We start from the raw sequence: 22,935 nt of genomic DNA on the forward strand, positions 1-22,935 counted from the left end.
TTGAACTGGAGGGATTACGGAACGAGCACGCGGACCTAATCAAACGTTTACGGTGCCACAACTATGCAGCGCATACGGCCCAGAAGCACGCGAAAGCGGACAGAGCCGGACGCTTGCTCGCCTGGCTGATACAGGCCATGGAGCGAAGGGCTCCAATAGGAGCCATTCGACTGGATAATGACACTGTGGCATACACGCAGCGCGACATACACAAAGCGTTCACGGAGCACTACCGAGACCTCTACAAGGCCCAGGGCTCTGGCCGGGAGGATGCGGTGGCTGCCTTCCTGGGGATGATCACATTGCCCGCGGTCGCTGACGCACAGAGGGAGGAGCTAGGTGCCCCACTCACACTAGAGGAGGTGGGTGACGCGATCCAGGCGTTAGCGACTGGGAAAACACCGGGACCTGACGGTCTACCGGCTGAATATTACAAGGCAAACAGAGACATCTTATCGCTGAGGCTGCTTCAGATGTACCAGGAGGCGATAGCCGAGGGCCGACTACCGCCCTCCCTGCGGGAAGCGTTCTTGGTGTCCCTGCCCAAGCCGGATAGGGATCCAATGTCCATGGGCTCCTATCGCCCATTGGCGATGCTCAATACGGACTATAAAATATTGGCTAAGATACTAGCCGAGCGCCTGGCGCCACTGGTCTCCCATCTGGTCGACCCGGACCAAAATGGCTTTGTGCCGGCACGGTCAAGTCCCTGAATCTCAGGAGATACTTCCGAGTAGCGGCAGCGGAGACGACGGCTTGGCCCAGGGCAGGATGCCTGATATTGGATCTGGAAAAGGCCTTTGATAGCCTCGAGTGGGGGTATCTCAGGGCGGTGTTGGAGGCGTTTGAACTGGATAGGGAATTCCTAGAAATGCTGGGGCTCCTGTACAGGAGTCCCGTGGTCCGCGTTTGTTTGGGGCCATATGTTTCGGAGGAGGTGGCGATAGGCAGAGGCACCCGCCAGGGATGCCCCCTGTCGCCGCTACTCTTCGCACTGGCCATTGAACCGCTAGCTGCAGCAATGAGGCAACTACTAGGCGATGGGATCCCTCTAGGTGATGGCACGCATCAGGTGTCCCTGTACGCAGACGATCTGCTGATATTTGTCAGGGACGTGAACAGTATGCCGGAACAGCTTGCCCCAATCTTAAGCCAATTTGCTGACATCGCGGGGCTCCGAGTTAACGTGGGCAAGACCTGTCTCTTTGCATTCAATAGGGGGACGCACGACCCGGAGTACACCCTTCACGGTGCAAGGGTGAGATGGTGCCCAGACACGTTCAAATACTTGGGGATCCAGGTATACCGGCAGTGGTTGGCCTGATGGACGGGAACCTAGGCAGAGGGGTCACCACGCTCAGGGCACAGGTGGGCTTCTGGTCCACGCTTCCTTTGACGACCACGGGTAGGGTCGCCCTGGCCAAGATGGTGATGCTCCCTTGCCTTCTTTACTACTCCACAAACCTCCCGCTGCTCGTGCCTGCGGCCTTCTTCTCCAGGCTCAATGGTATCCTGCGCGACTGTGTGGGGCGCGTCTCAACACCGGCTGGCCCTAGGGAAGTTACTTCTCCCCACAGACAAGAGTGGCCTGGCTGCCCCCTGCTTCGAGCACTACTACTTGGCAGCGCAGCTCCAGTGGATTGCACGCTGGCTGGCTGACAGGCGGAGAGAGGACACTGCCAAGGACGAGCCGCCTTACACCTTGGAGCGGATCACCGCAATGTTCCACCCGCTGGCAGACCGGGCCAAACCTGCCCCGCTCCTGTTGGGGGTGGCGTATCGGTGCTTCCGTAGGGCACTATACCTCACGAGGAAAGTGTTCCCATACGCGCCCGCAGTGCCGTTGGAGGGCTCGTCAGGAGGCGAGGGAGTCCTTACGCACGGCATGCTTGAGCACAGGCAGGAGGCGGAGGTGCAAACACTGGGAGACCTCTACCAGGATGGAGCCCTGATCCCCTTCGAGTCACTGGTTGCAGAGACCGGGCTTCCCCCTGGGGGATTCCTAATGCACAGGTCGCTCATAGCCCGGATGGCACTGAGGTGGGGTGACATGACGGAGGAGCCGGCGCAGAACCTGGTGATCCAGTACCTCCACATCATGGGCAAGGGCAAGCACCTCATTAAGTGGTTTGCCACGTCTCTGCGTCTACACACAGAGTTGGACCTAGCCCCCCTCTGTGGGAAGTGGGAGCGAGACTTGGGGAGGCCGCTGGCGAACAAAGAATGGGAGCGTGTACTCAAAAGCCCGGTGCGTATACCCAGAAACATGAACTTTCGCCAGATCCAAGTTTATGTAGTCCACAGGGCCTACCTCACCCAGGATTTAAATTAACATATACTTCCACAGGGCGGATGCAGCTTGCCCCAGATGCGGCGAGATTGCTGCGGACCTCCTCCACCTCCTGTGGCGCTGTTCGAGGCTTGGTCATTACTGGGGAGAGATACACGCTCGGCTCGTGCAATGCACTGTTCGCGACCTCCCATGTGACTGGCCAGTGTTCCTCCTGCACCATTTCAAACGGTCCCCTACTGCCAAAGCGTCGTCCAGGTTTTTGGACCTGGGAATGATCACGGCGGTGCGACTTCTGACGAAAAGATGGAAGGCGAGGGAACCGCCCAGCACACGGGCATGGACCCTATCTCTACTTTCATGTGGCCGAGCGGAATGGACTGCCATCAGGAGGGATGAAACGTTAGGATTGGGCAAGGAGCCCATGGCGGACAAATGGGAAAGTATGCTCAACGCACTCCAGGCAGCGGGGACAGAGGTGGCTGCGGAAGGGGGTGAGGGCATGGAGGGCGGAATGGAGCAGCATGGAGAGGGAGGCGCAGCGACCCCTAATGACGGTAGCAGAGGCAGCAGCGGCGCTGACACCAACGCGCCGGCGGGAGCCCAAGGTAGGGATGATGGGAGGGTGTAGTGAACGGAGGGAGGAGCGCGAAGGGCTGTCCAGACACACCGGGAGGTGCGAAACACATTCATTGATTGAGAAGGAGGGAGGGGGGTCTTGGGTGGAGGCGGGGGGGATTGATCTGTACTGTGCATAGGCGTTATGACTGCATCTTGTTATTACTGTTTCTTTGCTATAAATGGTGTGGTTACAATAGCGTAGGTTTATATGAACTGGCAGTTCAGGCGGAGGGATGGCGCAAAGACTCACAGGCACTGTGGACATATACGATAGACTGGTGTCCAGCTGCTCCCTGCATATGCCACACCGACCTAATATCTTGTAGTGATGGATGTCGTTAGTGTACTGATACTGGGGTGCTTGCAACTATAATTGAAAACTCTGTCTAAAAAAGCGTCCATTGTGAACTTTTGAATTGTTTATTACAAAATGCCAATAAAAAGAGTTGACAAAAAAAAGATTCTTTGAAGCCGGCATAGAGGGAACTGCTCAAGACTGGATCGCGGCCTATCTTCTAAACAGAACTAATATCATCCATACCCCACCGTTCTCGTCCAAACCGTACTCCACAAAAGTAGGGGTGCCTCAAGGTTCTATCATCTTGCCCATGCTTTTCAACATCTACATGAAGTCATTACCGGCACTGATCATTAAATTTCACCTTACGGGGGGGAGGAGCCAAGATGGCGACCTGAGCGGACGCGCAGCCTTCGGCTCCGCCGGCCCCGGAATCCCGCACCGAGATCCTGCTTGTTTTGTCCGCCAGTTTATATCCTGAAGGGTGCGGGCAACGGAGCTGATGCCACCGGTGTTCCGCCGGCCTCTCCACCCGCCCGGATTCAGGAGTTGTGGGCGGCCGCGCCCTGGCCCGGGACCCAGCTAGCTCCGTGACGCTCTGCGGACCTATCGTCCCCTCCCGCGATCGCCTTGTTGCCGGAGTGTTGTGACCGGACGGCGCCTTCCCGTGGGGACACGACCTGCGCGCTACCGGCCGACAGAGACAGTTGCACGCTCCCTGGACTGCACGGTGACGGTGGGCAGAGGCGCCGGACCAGCGAGTCCTCTGTGTTTTGGCCGCCATGCTTATGCATCGTTCTACGAGTCCCTCCAGCCTGGGACGGCGACCTCTGCCCGGATCTACCTGACTCACCACGCAATTCTCGGCCTCCACGCAGCCATTGAAACCGGACGGCATACTACTGGCCAGGGATCATCAACAGAGGCCGGGTCGTGTCCCGCTACTTCCCCCTGTCTCCCCCCGCACTACCGCGTTGGGTAGAAGACAAGATGGCGACATCAGCGGCTGGCTATCAAACGGCAATCCGACGGAGCGGCGGACACTCTGGAATGGAGGAGACCGGAGCAGACTCTCCCCCAGGGACTGCGACGATGGGGACCCTACAGCCTGAAATTACGCTTGCAGATGTGCTGGCAGCCCTGGGGGATTTGAGATCGGCGATGCAGGATACCAGTAGCGAGCTGGGGACACGTCTGGATGCCTGTACCCACACTTGTAGTCAGGAGCAGGGGAATTGTCTCCTACAGTACTCCGGATGGGAGTTGTCGCAGCCTGCCACCGCAACATTGTTTCGAGGACGCACAGTGGACGATACTGTAACTCTCGCTATGGCTGGTAGGGGTATGTTGCCGTTTCACTACGCAGCCACCGATACATTGTTTTTCCCTTGCTCCACGCTCGCTTGTGTGCAGTCATTCGAGGTGTCGGGGAATCGGCTACCAGTGCTTTGCCCCCCAGTTTCTTTACCAATCGGCTCGCCCTGGACTTTGATCGCTTCGCTCTGTGCCTCTAACGGCTGGACCATGCCAGAGAGACCTGTGCTTAAGGGGGAATCCTTGTTTGGGACCGGACGCCATTCGTTCTTTGCCTGTGCACCTCCCCCTTCCCCCGAACGGCCATTTTCACTTCTTCTCCTGTTACTCACTGGACTGCCGAGCGGAGGGGGTGAGAGACTGAGTCCCAGATCGGGCCAGGGATAGGAGACTTTCTTTGCTTAGCATCCGGGCGGGTGGATGGTGGTAGGGTGGACTTCGAATCTTGCCTGTTTGTCGCTGACTGTGCATTTACTCTCTCCGCTTGCTTGCTTATCGTTGCACTATCTAATGTTGTTCTTGGGGCGGGTAATGCTTATTGGGCCGGCGGGGTTCGCACGCATGTTTCATTGTTCCTCCTCCCGAACCTTCTCATATGGGAGTTCAGGGACGGGTTTCTGTTCCTACTCCCTGAGTCATTGGATTATACTTTTTCTTTTTGCTTTCCCTATTGCTTTCTCTTCTTCTTTTCTTCTCTTCACTCGCTATATTTCGGGTTTATGGGGCGACAGACACTCTGCTAGGGGGGGGGGGCAGGCCATAGCCTCTGCATGTGTGTAGGGTGGGGGGTTATTTTTAGTTCGAGTTTTTATTTCTATGGTGCCTTTTCTTGCTCTTTTATGATTTTTCTCTTCTTTCTTGGGCCCGTGTTAGATACACTGGGGGATGGGTGGTGTGTATACGGAGATGAGTTGTTTAGGCAGCTTCTAGATGATTGACTATCCTGCGACCATCCTCTGGTTGGGACTTACATGTTGTGAAGTGCTCTGCCAGGTACCGATGTTTATTGTTAAGTCCCACCTACACGGACCTTGTCCTATTTCTTAGTGTAGTTTATGTACGGAGTAATATGACCTGTTTTTACTGCTCGCACATACAAAATAATTTTAAAATTAACCCACATTGATCCTGTGCCTGGGTATTGTGGCGCTTTTCCAGCTGTTCTTTCACCGTCATCATTGCTTTGCCGCATTACCTTGCCGCCATATTGCCTGCACTAGTGCTCCATGACGTGTCGTGGCCGGCCGGATGGTTGTAGGCCCGTATGTGTATTGTCTTTTGAGCACAATAAAGGTTTTCAAAAATTTAAAAAAAAAAAAAAAAAATTTCACCTTACGTGCTATAACTATGCAGATGACACGCAAATACTCCCTTCAACTGGAATGCCCCAAAGACATTGGAAAATCGCCAATTTTCAGCTGTCTCAGAGCCGTGGATCAGTGGATGGCCTCGAGCCATTTCAAATTGAATGCTTCAGAAACTGAAATACTCACGTGTGGCGATTGGAAACATTACAACCCGCTTTCCGCATGGCCTGATGAACTGGGATCACTGCCTTAAGTATCGAAGAATGTAAGAAACCTTGCAATGACCATGGACTCCAAGCTGTCGATGAATGCCCAAGTGGATTCACTAGCAAGATCAAGCTTTGCTACTATAAAAACGCTATGACTAATTTTGCCTCATTTGGGATTTCCACAGCAAGTCCAAGCTACCTTCTCTCTTCTTCTGTCCAAACTTGATTATGCCAATAGCCTCTACCACAGACACCGTTAACGACCATGAAAAGACTACAACGGATTCAGAACTCGGCTACCAGACTACTCTTGCATATCAAACCGCGAGACCACATCTCTCCTGCCTTGAAAGCCCTGCATTGGTTACCGGTTGCCAGAAGATCCACGTTCAAGCTGCTTTGTATCACCCACAAAGCAATACATGGAATGGGACCACTCTTCATCAGGAATAAAATCACCAAACACATTCAACAAAGGAACCTCCGCTCTAAAGGAGCATCTCGCCTCAAAATCCCACCAAACAAGAACAAAACAATGGGTGGCACATCCTTCTCTGTTCGAGCAGCCAAACTATGGAACTCTTTACCCCCCAGCATAAGGTCCACCGACAACCACCTTATCTTCAGAAAACTACTCAAGATTTGGCTCATCCCCACATAAGCACCATACGCAAACAGAAATTTACAGCATATCCCTCTGTATACAACCATATTTTTCACTATAGATATGTACCTCTTTGTGTATTACTTTGTATAAACATGTAAAATAATTATGTTGTTGAGAGAAAAAATAATAATAATAAATAAAAATCATCTTTGGTCTACATGTACATACTTCCATTGTGCATCTATGTACCTTCCATGTACTTGGATCTGTGTGTCTGTTACTTTTCTCCTGAAAAAGCATATCCAATGCACTACCCTATTTCTCATCCTGTGCCTCTATCAATATATTTAATCTACATATACTTACCTCCTTTATGTATCTATATACTTCAATTATGGATCTATATATTTATCACTTTCTTCTAATTTAGCATTCAAATGCACTACCCTATTTCTCAGCCTATACTTCGCTCAATATATCTTCTAGCCCAACCTTCTGACTCATCTCAAACTTCTTCTACTACTCCTTCCAATGCGCTACCCTATCTCTCATCCTATACATCTATCAATATATCCTCTCCATCCACTCTCTCATTTATCCCAAACTTCATACCACTACTATGATTGCCAAAATAACCCTTTCTAGACCCTTTCCTACTCTACCCCTCCTTACATTATCCGATACCTCTTTACTATACCGATCCCCTAAAACAAACCTTTCTAAACTCTTCCCTCTGAGTCCTCCCCTCAAAAACGCCTTACTCATCCAAAAGCCTCCTCCTACTGCTAAGTCCTAAAAAAAAAGAAAAAAATTCTTCACTCTTTTATCCCTCCACTATCCTTTTCAATCGAAATTAACAGACTAACATGTTCACTTCTCAAATTCCATATTAAACTATACTAATATACTACCCAAATAACTGAATAACATATCCACTACTCAAATTACTTCATATTTTTTTACTATACTAATTTTTCAACAGTAATCCTTTATGGGTTCCGGAGTGGCGTGCTACTCACCAGAAAAGCGCTTCAACACCCATCAGGTGTAACAAGTGCTATATGAATGCAAATCTTTCTTCCCCTTTTATCCCTCCGCTATCCTTCTCACTCCAAGTAACAGACTAATATCCACCACTGAAATTACTTCATATTTCACCACATCAATTCACCACTAATCCTTTGTAGGCTTCCTGAAGAGCGTGCATCAACAAGCGCTATATAGATAGAAACCTTTGTCCTCCTCTATCCTTCTGCTATCATTCCAAATCCTAATACCTGACTAACCTATCCACCACTTAAAATGTACGTGCATGTTTCACTATACTAATTCAACACTAATCCTCTATGGGTCCCGGAGTAGCGTGCTACTCGCCAAAAAAGCGCTTCGACGCCTCGTCAGGGGTAGTAAGCGCTATATAAATGCAATTTCGGCCAGATGAGAGTGCTCAGAAAGATTTTTCCCTGGATTCCTCTCAGCAAGAAAATCTCTCTTACAGGCGCTACTAGTAAGTAGACTAAACCACTGTAACTCCCTTCTGGTAGGGATTTGGAAGATTTGCTTTCTAGGCTGCAGGTTGTGCAGAACACAGCCGCACGCCTAACCCTCAATCGGCCCTCTTGAACACCTTCCAAACCTCTCCTGCAACTACTCCACTGGCTGCCCATTAGGAAACAAGCAGTGTTCAAGCTCCTGTGTCTGTTTTTTAAAACACTACAGGGGAACGGTCCGGCTTACCTCAGAAAAAAGCTGAAACCATACATTCCTTCCTGACAATTGAGGTCTAGCTATCGGCAGGTGCTGTGCCCTATGAAGATCAATACGATCAGAATGGGTGGCCGCTAATTTTCACATCTTGCTCCCAACCATTGGAACAAACTGCCAGACGGCATTTGAACTTGTCCCAACCTCAGGCAGTTAAAAAAACTTCTTAAAACCTGGTTGTTCAGTCACTAATCAGTTGTCTCCTCTCTGCTCTGTCTGATATTGTGGCGCCAATAGATATACTTGGGGAGGATTTGTTTTGCACCTAACAAATACTAATAATAATAACTATGGTGAAAGAATTCAGAATCAAGGACTGATGTTCAAACTAGTATGCTCCTGAAGTACTGTGCCTCGGCCATACCGAAAGGGAAGCCCAACTGTACAATTAAAAGGAACTGTAGATAAAATGGTACCTCACATCTACAAAGGCAAACAACTTTACCAAGTGCATCAGGTATATTTTAGTGGCCATATACCTTCCTTCCAATGTTTCTCGCCACTCCTTTGAACAATACCAGGGATGAAAAAACCTGGGCTGCTTACAACTAATTCAATATAAAATTAGAAAAGTGATACTGAAATCTGGTAAGAGCTTATTTAAAAGCACACAGTGTTCATTGCCACATTCATAGACACATGGCTAGTGTCCTCAGGCACTTATAAAGCATAAGTTGTTACATATGCGTGAAAGGAGACCCACTGGGAGTCCATCACAAAGTGAATGGGAACTGCATCGCAGTAGAAGACATTTTCTCTCACACACTCTGTACCTTCTTTATGAGGAACCATCAACAAATCTTACTTGAAGGCTTCCGACTGCTGTGTTAGCCCCATGCACTGAAAACGCAATTCCAAGCCATCAGAACATCAGGAGCACCTACTCTGTAGTGCCAAGAAGCATAGCTAATGTTAAGTGGCAAGAGAGGTCGTGGTGTTTAAGTTATCCACCCAGGCATTTTCAAGCTGCCGGGGAGCTGACCCTTTGCAAAGCTTCTGAAGGTAACATTGTGAGAAGTTAGCCTGGTATATGATGTCCACTATTCTAGTGGGCACCTGGCACCAGTCTAATCGAACCTTATTGATGGTAGGTTATAAAGTCAACCTTCTAGAAAGCTAACCTAGGGGTAGCTGTGGAGAGCAGCCTTCAGGCTAAGACTTGGAGACGAGTTTTTCTAAACACAACCCCTCTGGACTCTCTATGAGGTCAGAGGTAAAAGTACAATACAAGGAACTTAATTAGCATACGATAAGTTGCAAAGTATATGTTTTGCCCTAGAGGCCTTACAAACTATAAACTAAAATAGTGGTATAAAAACCACGTGAGGAATAGAAAGCAGGCCTAGGGCCTGTGGAATCGCTGGGGCTACTCAGAACAACCAAAGTTTAGGATGTAGGAGGCCCACGGGAGACGCATGCAGTGTCTAAACACAACCGCAGGTTACCACTGACTTTCTTTGGGAAACGAACAAGTTACAATTTTAAAGATTAAGGGTAGAAGGAGGTGAACTGCGATGGAACCCTTTTAGACTTGGCCACTTGGAGTCAATACCCACGGGAGCACTTGAGTACTCATGTTACCGCACCCAGGGAAGCTGGGTGTATAGGTGTCTTTTCGTGTCGGGTTTCGTCGTCGATTCCAATGGAGAGCTCCGAAGAAGTGCTGCAGGCAACCAGAGGAAAAGTGTCCCGGTGGATCCAAGGGTGGATCGGAGATGTAAAGAACCTGAAAGCAGAGGAGAGAGTCTGAGCAAGTGACCAGGGCGGCGATAGGAAGATGCCACCAGATGTCGGGTGATTTCAGGTAAAGAGGTGAAGTTTGTCTCTTCAACCACTAAGTCCAGGAGGCGTCGACGACGACCAGGAGCTGGATTAGAGTTGTTCCACAAAGGATCTAGTTGACTGCGGTGTCGGTATCCGGATTGGACCCAACAAGCCTTCAGACGCAATCCACACAAGACGTCGAGATTGGCTTCGGTGCAGACCAGCAAGGTCTGGGGCACTTCTCCTTTGCAGAGAAGCTGGAACAAGCCTGGAGCAACCAGGAAAGCAAAGTAGTTTCAAGAATGGTGTTCCTTCGGGCTCACTAGCCAACGGACAAGGAACCGCGAAGACGCGTCGAGCTGAAATGCACAAAGCGGGCCCACGGGACACTCGTGCAGTGTGGGCCTCGGAGCTTCAGTGCAAACGGTGCTCGGGCTGGGGCTTCAAGCACCCCAATGCACAACTCGCATCGGGAAGTCGATGCAGGTAGCAAAATGCAGGATGTCCAGGAGTTCCGGTCCCACGTCTCTCCTGTCCGCCACGGGTCTCAGCTTTGCTGGAAGCGAAGGTTGGTGTCGGAGATGTCTGGAAGTCCGTGTCTTGTGTCGCAGATTCTTCAGGGTCCAGCGGGAGCCTCGAAAATGCAGACACACAAAGATGCTGTTGGTGCCTGTTTGAACAGGGTGGTCACTCCTTGACCACAAGGAAGATTTCATCTGTCTTCCAGTTGAAATGTAATGTTGAAGGTCCAGGATATATGTTGCAGAGTTTCGTCCAAGGTAATCTAAAGTCCTAGGGACTGGGGTTGTATACTTATAGTAAGTTTAGGGGTTAGACTAACTTTAAGGTCCCTCCTATGGGTGGACCTGGCGTGGGGGTGGTTACACCCCTTCCCCTTTGTCCAGTTTCGCGCCAGAGCTGGAGCTGAGTGCCCAAGCAACCGGTTTGAACTGGGAAATGCATGGAGCATCATGTGTGTTCCAGTCAGTGTCTGGAAAGCATTCACTGAATGCAGCCCTCCCTGCCCCAATACACTAAGAACCTGTCTGGGGAGGTGCCAGCACCTCCCCGGACAGGAAACCTATTGTCCAGGCCTTCCCTGCTGCAGTTTCGTCCAGCAGCAGGAGGGCAGACTTGTGCCTGTGGCAGCAGCATCCATTTTGTGATGCTGAGGCTCTGTTTAACTTTAACCGGGTAAACCAGTAACTATATGTCTTCTCCCTCTAGAAGGGTGGAATGCTACCCCCGCCGCCAGGACTGGCGGGAGGGGAGGGGTAGTATTTCAAAGTGTTTGACACCTTACTTGACATGTTTTGATAAAGCCAAACCAAAGTTAGCATTAACCGTGAGGATTATAGTGCACTTAAGAGTATATGGTATGGCTATATCATAGAACAGCTATAAGGAGATGGTTCCGAAAGCTGCAGAGGGGCTCAGCTCATGCTAGAGCACCCTCTCACATAAAACCAAGCACTCTACCTCCAGGATTGTCGAAGTCTGCCTTAGAAGTGGCTTATAGGTGTATATGTGTCTATATATGTAGATAGATATAGGGATACTCTAAGTAAGGGGTGATTACACCACCTTACCCAGGTTGCAAGAACAGACCTGTGATGTCAGTTTAGAAGGCAAACCAGGGGTGACAATACATGCTGCAGCCCCCGGTAGGTCTAGGGTGCACCTATGCCCTGGGTACCTAGAGTACACTATACAGGGGCTCACAAGGGTGACTCAGTAATCAATCCGGTATGTACTTAAGAGTACATGGTATCAATTTAGAGAGAGAGAACAGCTGGGCTGTGGGCCTGACTAGCAGGTCCACAGCCACAGTAAAGTAAAAAAAAACAGAACAACAGCAAAACGTGGGGGTAACCATAGGAAGCAGACCCTACTCTCCTACAAACAAATTTGTCTTTTTACAGAACATCAGGTTTAAATATGGGTTACCCTTACGGAGCCATACTATTTTCTCCTAAATTCGAAAAAAACATTGAGCATGTAACAGAATTGTGCCACCACCAAAGCGGTTCCTTGGTCCCAACTCAATGGCCCTTAATTTACACATATCAGTAGGATGAAAGGCTAAGTGACCATGCAGGTAAATACAGAGCCCATACAAAGGTTGCGTTAGTCCCCCATTGTGAGCAAGGCTCCACTACTTCGTACTTGGGTTTGACTATTTTTATAAAGCCACCGCAAACCTTGTAATGCTATAAGGAAAACAGTGCACCTCCCACAAGCATTAGGAGTTGGCCATTATTAAGCAACCGTTAGTGAGAGATTTCATTACGTTACATTGGAAACTGCTAACAATTGTCATGCATTGAACAGACTCCTCATGGAGTAAATCCATTCATGTAACCTTTTTCCAAGGACATTAAATAAAAATGCAATCTTCACCCAAACAGAATGGACACGGTCGCACATGCCCCTTGGATCTTATTATCTTGTCTATCTTATCATCACATCCTCTGCAAGTCCTTCATCTAGGATAGCAGATGGGAATCTTTACTGTAGCTTCATACTTAAAGTAACACTGCACAGCAGACACACACCACAAGGGTTACCTACTATGGATTTTACAGTAATGAACCTCAGCGAGGCACCCTCATAGGCAAACAGAAAATGACACAACAAACCTGTTTGATCGCCATACCTTTTCTATTTTATCATCACATCCTTTACAAGTACTCCGGTTTGACTTAGCATACTCAGCCATAAAATCATGGAGTGACTTCGGCCCCTTTCCTGCCCCTTTTCCATCCACGCCATCTCCTGGAAAAATAATAAAGAACATTAGGCAATAGGGACAGTCAAATGCTTTTGATAGCTAGCCACATAATAATTCAGTTCATTTAACCATGCGGCTAGAAGTTCTCAGAGTAGACCCTCAGTAGACAATGTACATATTCTTGAAGTTCCTTTGGCCCAGCAGCATAAGTGCAGAGAAACCCTCAACAGAAGCGTGTAGAAAGACATGTTTGCGTAGAGTAATGCCGCTTGACTGCGACCACTTCACAGGTACAGGTTCAAAATGTAAAGCTTGGGTTCTGAATATATTTACCAGTGGGACCAGATCAGCAAAACAGGCAAGCAGGAAAGAAATACCCAGAAGCCTTCGTCAGCATATTTTTAACATTCTGGGACAGGGTAGATTGTTGTTAAGTAATGTTTTACACCGTTGTTCAAAAATGACTGGAGAAAACGACAAGCAAACCCCACTTAATTCTTCCTGCTATCCACCAACACACCGCTGCTGGACAGCAGGCTGAACGAATGCTGAACAGCTCTCACTTCACTTTCCTGGATGGAAGCAGCAATAAACAAGTAGCAAGCACTGACAACGCCAACTGTTTTACCTTTTGTATCTTAAAGGTTTTTGGTGTTCAATAAGTCATGTTTTGCGCTGGGCCTGTAGACATTATGCTCTTGGTATGTTAGGACACTAGGCAACTAATTAAAATACTAGTCTAAAAAAGGATTTCATTAAAATCCACTGACTTGGCTAGAAAAAAAATTGTGGACGGGTCAATTTTTCAAGTACAAAATTGGGGAAAGGGAGGTAGATCACTTCAGAAATGTAGAGATCGGTAGGGCCATTACTGTCTAGTTACCTCATTAAATAGTCTCTACTACGTGCTGGTGCCCAACACTTTCAATGCAAGTGTATGTGCATTGTTATGATCCAGCACCGTACCTCGCCCCACTGCTTGGACTTCCAACCAGTGGCACACAGCAGCTCTGCTACTCGGGGGATATAAGGAGCAGACAGAGGTGTTATCTGAGTCCAAGAAAGCTGCTGAGAAGATGAAGAGAAACAGAGATGAAGTGAAGGATGGAGTAAAGTGGGAGAAATAGGGAAGAAATGAAGAACAGAGGGAAGTGCTATGGTAGAGTAAGAGGATGACTATAAGAAGAAAATGAGCATAAGGTTATAGAAGAAGGTGGTGTTGAGCGGGCAAGAGTGAGCAAAAGAGAATTAAAAGAATAATTGTATAAAAACAATAGACAAGGAAGATTAAGAACATGCACAAGCTTAGACACCTAGGAGTGACTGGCAACAAGATCTAAATGATGTCCATTAGCCTCCACAGCAGGTCCTAGGCACACAAGAGGGTATTGTCATCAGTGGGCAGGGCGAGCAGGAATCAGTAGACAGATCCTCCCCATCGCATCATCACATCCAGATTAAGTTTCAGCTTTCTCTACTACGCGCATCTACATCCTTAGATGGCCCAAAGATCTCTATAAACACATTTTTTTTAAAAACTTTTTATTGTTTAATTACAAGTTAGTACATTGAACATGCATGTCATCATCAGGCAGTAACCCTGTGTCCCCAACCCCACATGCCTTTCTCTTTCGTCAAAGTGCAAAGTCCCATCATCGTAGTCCGAATGTACATCCATAACAATTCTCCCTGTAGTTCCCACCCACCTTCTTGATTTGTGTAACTTTCCCCACCCCTGCTGGCCAGCTCGTGTTTGCTTTGGTCCCTTCAAAGACCCCCGTCCAGACCATGATAACGTCTCCATTTACTCCATACTTTACGAAATTTCCTCGGACAACCTCTCGCTTTATATGTGACCCTTTCCGCCGCCATGTAGACTTCCAGTCCCCTCCTCCATTCCCCAAGCTGAGGCGTGTCAGGCGCCCCCCACTTCCTAGCTATGTCTCTCTTAGCTACTACCAAGGCCAGCACCAGAAAGATTAGTAGTGGGCGGGCCAGATCTATGTCATTGGTCATTCCCAGCAGGACAAGCTTCGGATCAAATGGTATGTCTATCTCCAATATTTTACTCAATTCCGTGGTGATCGCACTCCAATAGGCCTGTATGTTTGGGCATGACCATATTATGTGTAAAAACGTCCCGTTCTCATGTCTGCAGCGTAAGCAGCTGGGGTCCGACACCCATCCCATTTTACAGAGCCTTACTCTGTCATAATATACTCTGTCTAAGATCTTAAACTGGATTAGGCGTAGGTGTGACTTGATTGCTACTTCTCTGGGGTGCATCAGTACCCCCTCACCCTCCCAATCTACCTCATCTATCTCCCCCACTTCTTGCTCCCATTTGTTTCGAAGGCCCGCTAGTGTATTCGGTCTATTATTCATAATAGTTTTGTAGGTAAAGGAGACCGCTTTCCCCGCAATCTTTTCCTGCAGTAGACGGCCCTCCAGCGGTGCGTACTCGGGGAGCAGCTCCCGCAGTGCCCCCTCCGCCTGGCAAGCATGTCTTAGTTTTATGTATTTAAGAACTGAGAGCGGTGTAGCCCAAATTCAGCCTGTAGTGAGGCAAAGGGTTTTAGTGCTCCACTTTGATGACATCCCCTAGGGTAGAGATGCCGATGTCGTCCCATCCCTGGAACCCTCTCAATTTGCCAAGTTCTTTGAGCCAGGAGCCCTCCCATAGTGGTGTTTGCTTCGTAGCCCTCAAGCCCACCCGGTGACATTTGTGGCTCTGTTCCATGCCCCCAGTGTAATTTTTATGGCTGTCAGCAATCTATCCTGACCCTTCCCACCATATATATAGTGTAGGCTTGTGTGTACCCATTTGGTGCCTTTCCAGAGCGTACGTGGGGTGAGTGGCAGGTGTGTGGAGCCAATTATTAATGGGGGCCAGATGCTCTGCCCAATAGTGGGTCTCAAGGTCCGGGAGTGAGATCCCCCCGTCATACTGGTGTCTCTGTAGCGTTGCCAGTGCGACTCTAGGGTGCTTCTCCAACCATAGGAATGACCGGAGCTCCGCGTGTATGTCCCGAAAAGTCTTGGGTGGTACTGGGAAGTATTCGTTTTGGAAGGCATGGAGAAATTTTGGGAGGGAGATCCTTTTGAACATCACCGCCCTACCTAGTATTGTCAAAGGGAGGGACTGCCACCTACTAGAGTCGGTTTTGAAGCCACGTATGACACGATCAATATTACGATCATACGAGGCGTCTCTGTCAGTAGTGATAAATATCCCCAGGTATTGAAAGCCTTCTTCGGTCGTCTGTAGATTTTGCGGCAATTGAGGCCAGTCCTTACGCCCTTGGGGGTCATAGAGCGTCGATTTGTGCCAGTTAATCTGGTATCCTGACCTCACGCTATACCTTGTCAGTTCATCAAACAGCGCCGGTATTGTGTTTTCTGGCTGCGTGACATAGAGAAGGACGTCATCGGCATGGAAGGACAATTTTTCATCTTGCGTGTCTGCTTGGCTTATGCGGAACCCTGTGATCCTCTCGTTTTGTCTGACCGCGGTGGCCATCACCTCGATCGTCAGGGCGAATAGCAGGGGTGACAAGGGGCATCCCTGTCGGGTTCCCCGCTGTATGGTAAAAGTCCTCGACATCACCCCGTTGACCCTTACCCGGGCACCAGGGCCTGCATAGAGTAGACTAACTTTTTTTCTGTATTTGGGTCCAAAACCCATTTGTTCCAGTACTCCCTCTACGAAGGGCCAATGAACAGCATTGAACGCCTTTTCTGCGTCCAAGGACATGAACCAATGTGGCTCTGTTCTGTCTTTTATCACATGCAGCCAATTATGTGTCCTTCTTAGATTATATCTGTTAGCCTTTTTGGGAATGAACCCTGTCTGATCCATATGTATCAGGACTGGGATGACCCTTCTCATGCGTAGAGCCAGTATGGTGGCATAGATCTTGGCCTCTACATTCAGTAGGGAAATGGGACGGTACGAGGCACAGTCCTCTGTCGGTTTCCCCGGTTTGTGAATCGGGACAATCGTGGCCTGTCTGATATCCGGAGGGAACTGTCTCTCCTCTTCAGCATCCTGGAACAAGCCCAGTAAATGTCGAGTCAGGAGGTCGGCCATGTTCTTAAAGAGTTCCGCAGGAAAACCGTTGGGGCCCGCGGCCTTCCCTGTGCGAAGTTTGGTCAGAGCCACTCGGTCTTCCTCTTCCGTGACGTCAGACTCCAGATCTGCGCAATCGGTCTCCTCGAGTGTTGGGAGGGTAATGGATGCCATATATTGCAATACCTCTGTTTTAGAGCCTAAATCGCGGGCCTTGTATAGATTTTCATAGCAGTCTGCAAACGCGTCAGCTATCTTATCATCATTGCAGACCCAAGCGTCAGGGCCTACCCTTATTCTCTCAACCCAGCGATCGTCTCTCTCCTTCCTACTAAGCCAGGCCAGTAGTCTCCCCGATTTATCGCCCACATCATATATGCGGTGTAAGGTTGCCAGCGCTTGCGTCCTGGCCTCTCCCGTCACCAGCTGTCTATATTGTGCCTGGGTATCCGTAAGTCGTCGTTGTGTCCCTATGTCTTTCGTGAGTAGATGTTCTTGCTCCAGTTGTAGTATTTGCGCTTCTAGGGTCTGCATCTCTGTTTGATTCTTCCTTCTAACCTCTGCCAGTCTACAGTGGACCCTATCACGAAGCACCACTTTGAGTGCCTCCCACAGGATTACCTGCGAGTCTACGGATCCTATATTTTCCATCAAGAACACCTTCACGTCGGCCCCGAGACCCCTCATAATGTCCGGGTTTTGTAAATCCCAGGCCAAGAGTCGAAGGGTCGCGGGGCCCCCCTCCTCCGTCTAACAATCTGAATTCTATAAACAGACTCTTGATGGTGACATTTTATCTTGCTCGTGAAATCTCAAGATCATTGCATGACATGAGGGCACATTGAAATAGCATGATTGACCACAATTTGCTGTCAGTCTCTTCTAAACCCGATCTAGAGTTCAGTCTTATTTACGCTCCTTGTTTTAGTAATAAGCTCAAGGCCAAGAAACAGACCAACAGAAGACCCAAGAATAAATGGAGGAAAAACCAGTGCCATACAGATAAACTATAGTACTCCTAACTTCGTAAAAGATATGAAAGCCCTATTCAAGGGGCTAAACATAGGTAATGGCCATAAGATATCAATCAATGCAAAACATTTAAATTAGTTTCTTTGTGGCTACTAATCCCCAGCAATGTTATCCATTTGTGACCCTCCAGATATGTCAAGAAATAACTAATTTATTACTTGATAATATTATTCCACAAGGAATGGCTATACATACTAAACAACCAATGCCTGCCATTATTTTTGTAGCTTCACATTTTCTCTTTAATCTATTTCTTCACAGTATTTGTAGCTTTTCTGTAAAAACAGAAACCTTTGGACTGATACAGCGCTAATCTAGTTCCTTGGGGTGTATGCCTACTGCCCCACTACTTGCCTTCTATCTCAGACTCATCATTGAGATCACTGTTCCAGACTGCCTAAAGATTGGCCTTAGCAGACTGCTATTAAAACAAATACACAGTAAGAAACACAATCTTGATGTATTGGTTTTGGCCAGTCACTAGCTCATCCTTCAATGGAAAAAAGTAATTGTTAAATAACTAAGCACATTTGGACATAAAAAGGTTACTGACTTGTTGTCCTGATTGTGCATTGTAGGAATTTTCACTGAAGTCATAAATGGTAGAACATTTTCTTGCTCAGTGTGAACCCTGGAACACTTCAAATCCAATTTTGTTCCACATAGTTAAAAACAGAGTTGCCATTGTTCATATGAGATGCAGCACCCTTCAGAAAATCTAGCTAAGCAAGATTTTTCTCCACAATGTATACTGTTGTATGTTTAAAATAATCCTGGTAAACAACATAGCAGCATTTGAAATGTAAAGCAGGCATACTCTCTATCATGGAGGAAAAGGAGCAGCTAAGTGAAAAAACAGACTGCTGTCCCTTTAAGTAAGAGGCCAAGGGCTTTCAGCATGTACAGACAGTTGCCCCCCTCAGTGAGTCCTTTTTAGGTCGAGCCTGAGCAGCAAATGCACTGCTCTGCGAGGCATGCTGTATTCGGGTATGGACTTGAAGCTCTGCCCAATTTTTTCCACCCATCTTTTCAATTGCCTCCTCTTACTGTCCTTTCTAAATGGTTGCTCCCTGTAAAGCGCTCTGATACCCGTAAGGGTCTTGTTCGTCGCGCTATATAAAACCTTTCAAATAAATAAATACAATTATAAGGCTTAGTAGTCCCTCTTTAAAAATGTCTTGTCGGCTTGTAACCTCAAATAAGGACTGGACTTTTTACTTGTGTTGTTACACGGTCTGGTTTATCCAGTCTGTAAGCACTATTTTCTTAAATGATTTTCCCCTAAGCTCGGTTGGAAACAGGGCTCTATATCTTGCTTTTAGCTTTACACAATTGCTGTGCATTCAAAGACTGGGGTCTGTTTTCCCCCCTGTTTCTTGAAGTTGCTTTTCCAGTAGTAGTCTCTGGGATAGCACGGTTGGCCCGTCTACAAATTAACTTAAGGGCACCTGATCTGATGCAGTGGAATGGGTGCAAGAGAACCCCTTGAAGCAGAAGCACATGGCGATGACATGTTCTTTACAGCAGGCATCTTAATCCTGTGCGAATTGAAAACAGCCACTAGATACAAGTTTGATCTCTCTCCAGCAGAAACATTAATCACCAAAGTTACCTATACATTTTTATTGCTGCCTGAAAACCTTTGATACAGAAAAGGGGGTGGTGATGAACAGAGTGTCTGAATTAAGCAGACCACTCTTACCCAGTCCAAAGATCAGGGCTTGATCCATCACCGTTATTTATCTCACTGCACCATCCCAGCTCAGAACCTGGCTATATGCAAATCAGTCTGTCCCTGGCCCAGTGCATCATGGGAACAGGGCAGACTAAACTACCAAGCCAATTCTTCACCAGAAAGGAGACAAGCTACCGGGGACCGGTTTCTGGCATTTCAGCCGTCTTCGGCCCGGCTTGCTTGAATCCTGATGGTGCAGTGAGAAAGGGACTCATGTCTGAGTATACCCTGCCACACCTATAGTGGCCAAAAACGATACAGAAAAGGGGGTGGTGATGAACAGAGTGTCTGAATTAAGCAGACCACTCTTGAAAACCTTTGGGCACACAAGGACATGTTCTATGCAGCAGGCATCTTAATCCTGTGAGCTACTTTTGCATCAGTAGAAACAGCCACTAGATAAAACTCGGATCTCACTCCAGCTGGAACATTAACCCGTTGGCTGCTGCCGTCGGCCAACGGTCGTCGAGAGCACTACCTTGGCAGTGCTGCGCACGTCCGTTGGCCGACGCTGCCCCACCTGTTTTTCCAATTTTCAGCACTGGAGCAGAACGTTCGAAATAGCCAACGGGTTAATCACCAAAGTTACCTTCAAATTTAAATTAGTTTGTTACGCTCAACGGGCAGGGACTCGCTCAACCCAGGGACCTTCAGAGCAGGCAACATCTAAGGACATATGCAACTTGCTCAACACCGCTTCCTAGCAACGTGTACGGTAAGTCGCCCATGGTTTACATTTTAGTATTTACCACATCCTGTTAACATGCTATTCTGCCACAATCCTTTTAAGAAATTCTTGGCACAGTATTTTTTGTGAGGCAACAAAGGGGCAGTACACTATCTCCAGACCGTCCCCCACCCCACACCATTCGTGTTACTCTCCATTTGCCATATATTACGTTTGTTTGCTCGTTACAATTAGAACTTAGAGAAACGTAGCCTTGCAAGTATATTAACAGAATTTCTGATGCCCAAGATAAAACCCAGTCAGGGAGATGTGGGGGGGTTGTTTGTGACTTCAATGAAAATTCCTTCTAATCAATACTAGGATTACAAGAAAGTAACCTTTTTTTCTGCATCACAGGATCTTCATTGACATAATCGAGTAGCAAGCTAAAAGTAGTCTTTTCAAATGTGGTTCACGAGCATAAGAAATAAAATAATAGCCTAATGAAAAGGGTCCGATCTGGTGCAACATCAATCGGAATATTTTCTTTAGAATGGTCTTTCCAACTCAAGCATTAGACTAACTATCAGAAACTAGACAGGAGAAGCCTCTGACTGCAAGTACAGATCTCCAGGTGGCCACTCTCTAGGTATCCACTAATGGGATATTTCCAAGCCAAGCCGTTCTTGCAGATTTCCCTCTAAATGAGAGGGCTCTCAGCCTACCTGGAAGATACTGGTTTGCTAGTTAGTAACTTCCTCACATCATGGATTTGCCACATCCGAGAAATGTATGTTTAGATGGACTGTGACACGCTTTTACTTCATACAAGAATGTCCACCTGATGAATGAGAGTAACTGTGATATGTACCAAACTAGGGTCAGACCTCTTGCAAGAACCCAGGGCAAAACATTGTGTCTCTCCAGGATGTTCTTGATTTTGTGCCTCCTTATTTAGGTGGTGCATCATGGTGGCATTGCCCATTTGAATCAGAACGCTGTCTGTTTTTAGGGATGGGAGAAATGCTTAAAGAGCTAGGTGGACTGCTCTTAATTCCAGATAACGATGTAACAATTGTTTTGCAGAGTGAATCTTTCTGTGAATTATTCCGCGGTCTTGTGGTTGGGTTCGGATTAGTTGTCTTTTCTTTGTTTTTTGTTTTTTTTGTAGCCCAGGTAGGCGTCGACATCCCACCTTTGGTGTATTTCCGGTGACGTCGGCACGCTTCCTGTGGAAGCTCCCACTCCTGGGCACCATCTTCAGATTCTTTTTTCCGCGGTTGGGTCTGGATCGTTCCCGAAAGGGCTCCAGACATTTTTGGAGAAAGAAGAAGAAAAATACGCACTTTTTGCAAGAAAAGAGATGGAGAAGACTACAGGAGACTAAATCATCGAAGAGGACGACGAAGGGGAAGAAGAACTTCAAGAACTTTGACGTCCATTGGAGAATGCAAGCTCAGGGGGCCTCCTGAACCATGAGATGGACAACACTCATTTCAAATTCTGCCGTAACTGCCACCACGAGTACACGCAGAAGGACCAGCACCCGGTCTGCAACCTTTGCCTACCGGTCGACCACAAGCGTGAGCGAGGACTGCAACGCCTGCTCCGCCTTCACGCGGAAGACTCTTCGAGTGAGAAAGAGACAGATGATAGCCAACGCCACCATGCAGGTCAAGGGACAGCCACCGTCCCTTCGAGACCTGGGGCGATCATCAGACGAGGAGGACAACGCCGCCGTCGAACACGACGGCTACACAGACGTAGAGGACGATATTACGAAGACTCCAAAGGAGGTAGGAGACTCTTCAGCCCCTTGGGCACCAAGAGACCCAGAGTCTTGAAAAAGTGAGGGCAAAACCTCGAAAGCGCCGACGCCGAAAACTTCGGCGTCCGCTGCTACACCAAGGCACAGCGGATCCTCTGAGAAGGACTCCCAGGCGCCTAGAGCTGGAGAACTGCAAAAGACGTCAAAAATCGCCCCAGAGAAGGAGCATACAACGCCGAGGGAAAAGGACCCGGAGGGCCCTTCAGCGCCACCGAAGGACCCAAGAGCCAGCTCGGCACCGAAACCTTCGCTGACGAAAGTCAGCCCGGCGCCGAAAAGAGCGGTCAATCCATTCGACGCAGACCAAGCGGCCAAAATGGAGAAAAAGAAAAGACGCTTCGAGGCCGAGATGGAAAACATCCTGCGGCGGAAGAAAGAAAACACAATCCCGACGAAACCTAGGCTACAGGTGGTCGAGGAAACAGAGGAGGAGGACTACGACGTCGAAGGACAGTCGTGGACGTCGAGACCTTCGACGACCAAGAAGAGGAGGAGACCTACTACGAGGAGGAAGACGACGACGACGACCGCAGGACACTCCTCGGGTCTGCATCCTCGGAGACTCAGGATATAGATTGGCAGGACGTCGACACGAGAGCCCAGAGGAAGCCGTCGACACGTACCCCTCGAGGCCTTCCCCGCCAGATGACATCGGGGTCTACAACACAGTCATCAGGAATGCAGCTGCAGTTTTCAAAG

At 48.3% G+C, this 22,935-nt stretch overlaps 1 protein-coding gene across 1 annotated transcript in view; it reads right to left on the reverse strand.

The window, feature by feature from the left end:
- PARP1 (poly(ADP-ribose) polymerase 1) overlaps positions 1–22,935 on the reverse strand; it is a 461,510-nt gene that overhangs the window by 379,377 nt on the left and 59,198 nt on the right. The window contains exon 3 of the mRNA XM_086926179.1: positions 12,831–12,949. Coding sequence (XP_086782305.1) covers positions 12,831–12,949 — 119 coding nt within the window. The remainder of the gene's footprint in view (positions 1–12,830; positions 12,950–22,935) is intronic.

The sequence above is a fragment of the Lissotriton vulgaris genome, chromosome 6 (genome assembly GCF_964263255.1).
Source record: "Lissotriton vulgaris chromosome 6, aLisVul1.2, whole genome shotgun sequence".
NCBI classification, from domain to species: Eukaryota; Metazoa; Chordata; class Amphibia; order Caudata; family Salamandridae; genus Lissotriton; species Lissotriton vulgaris.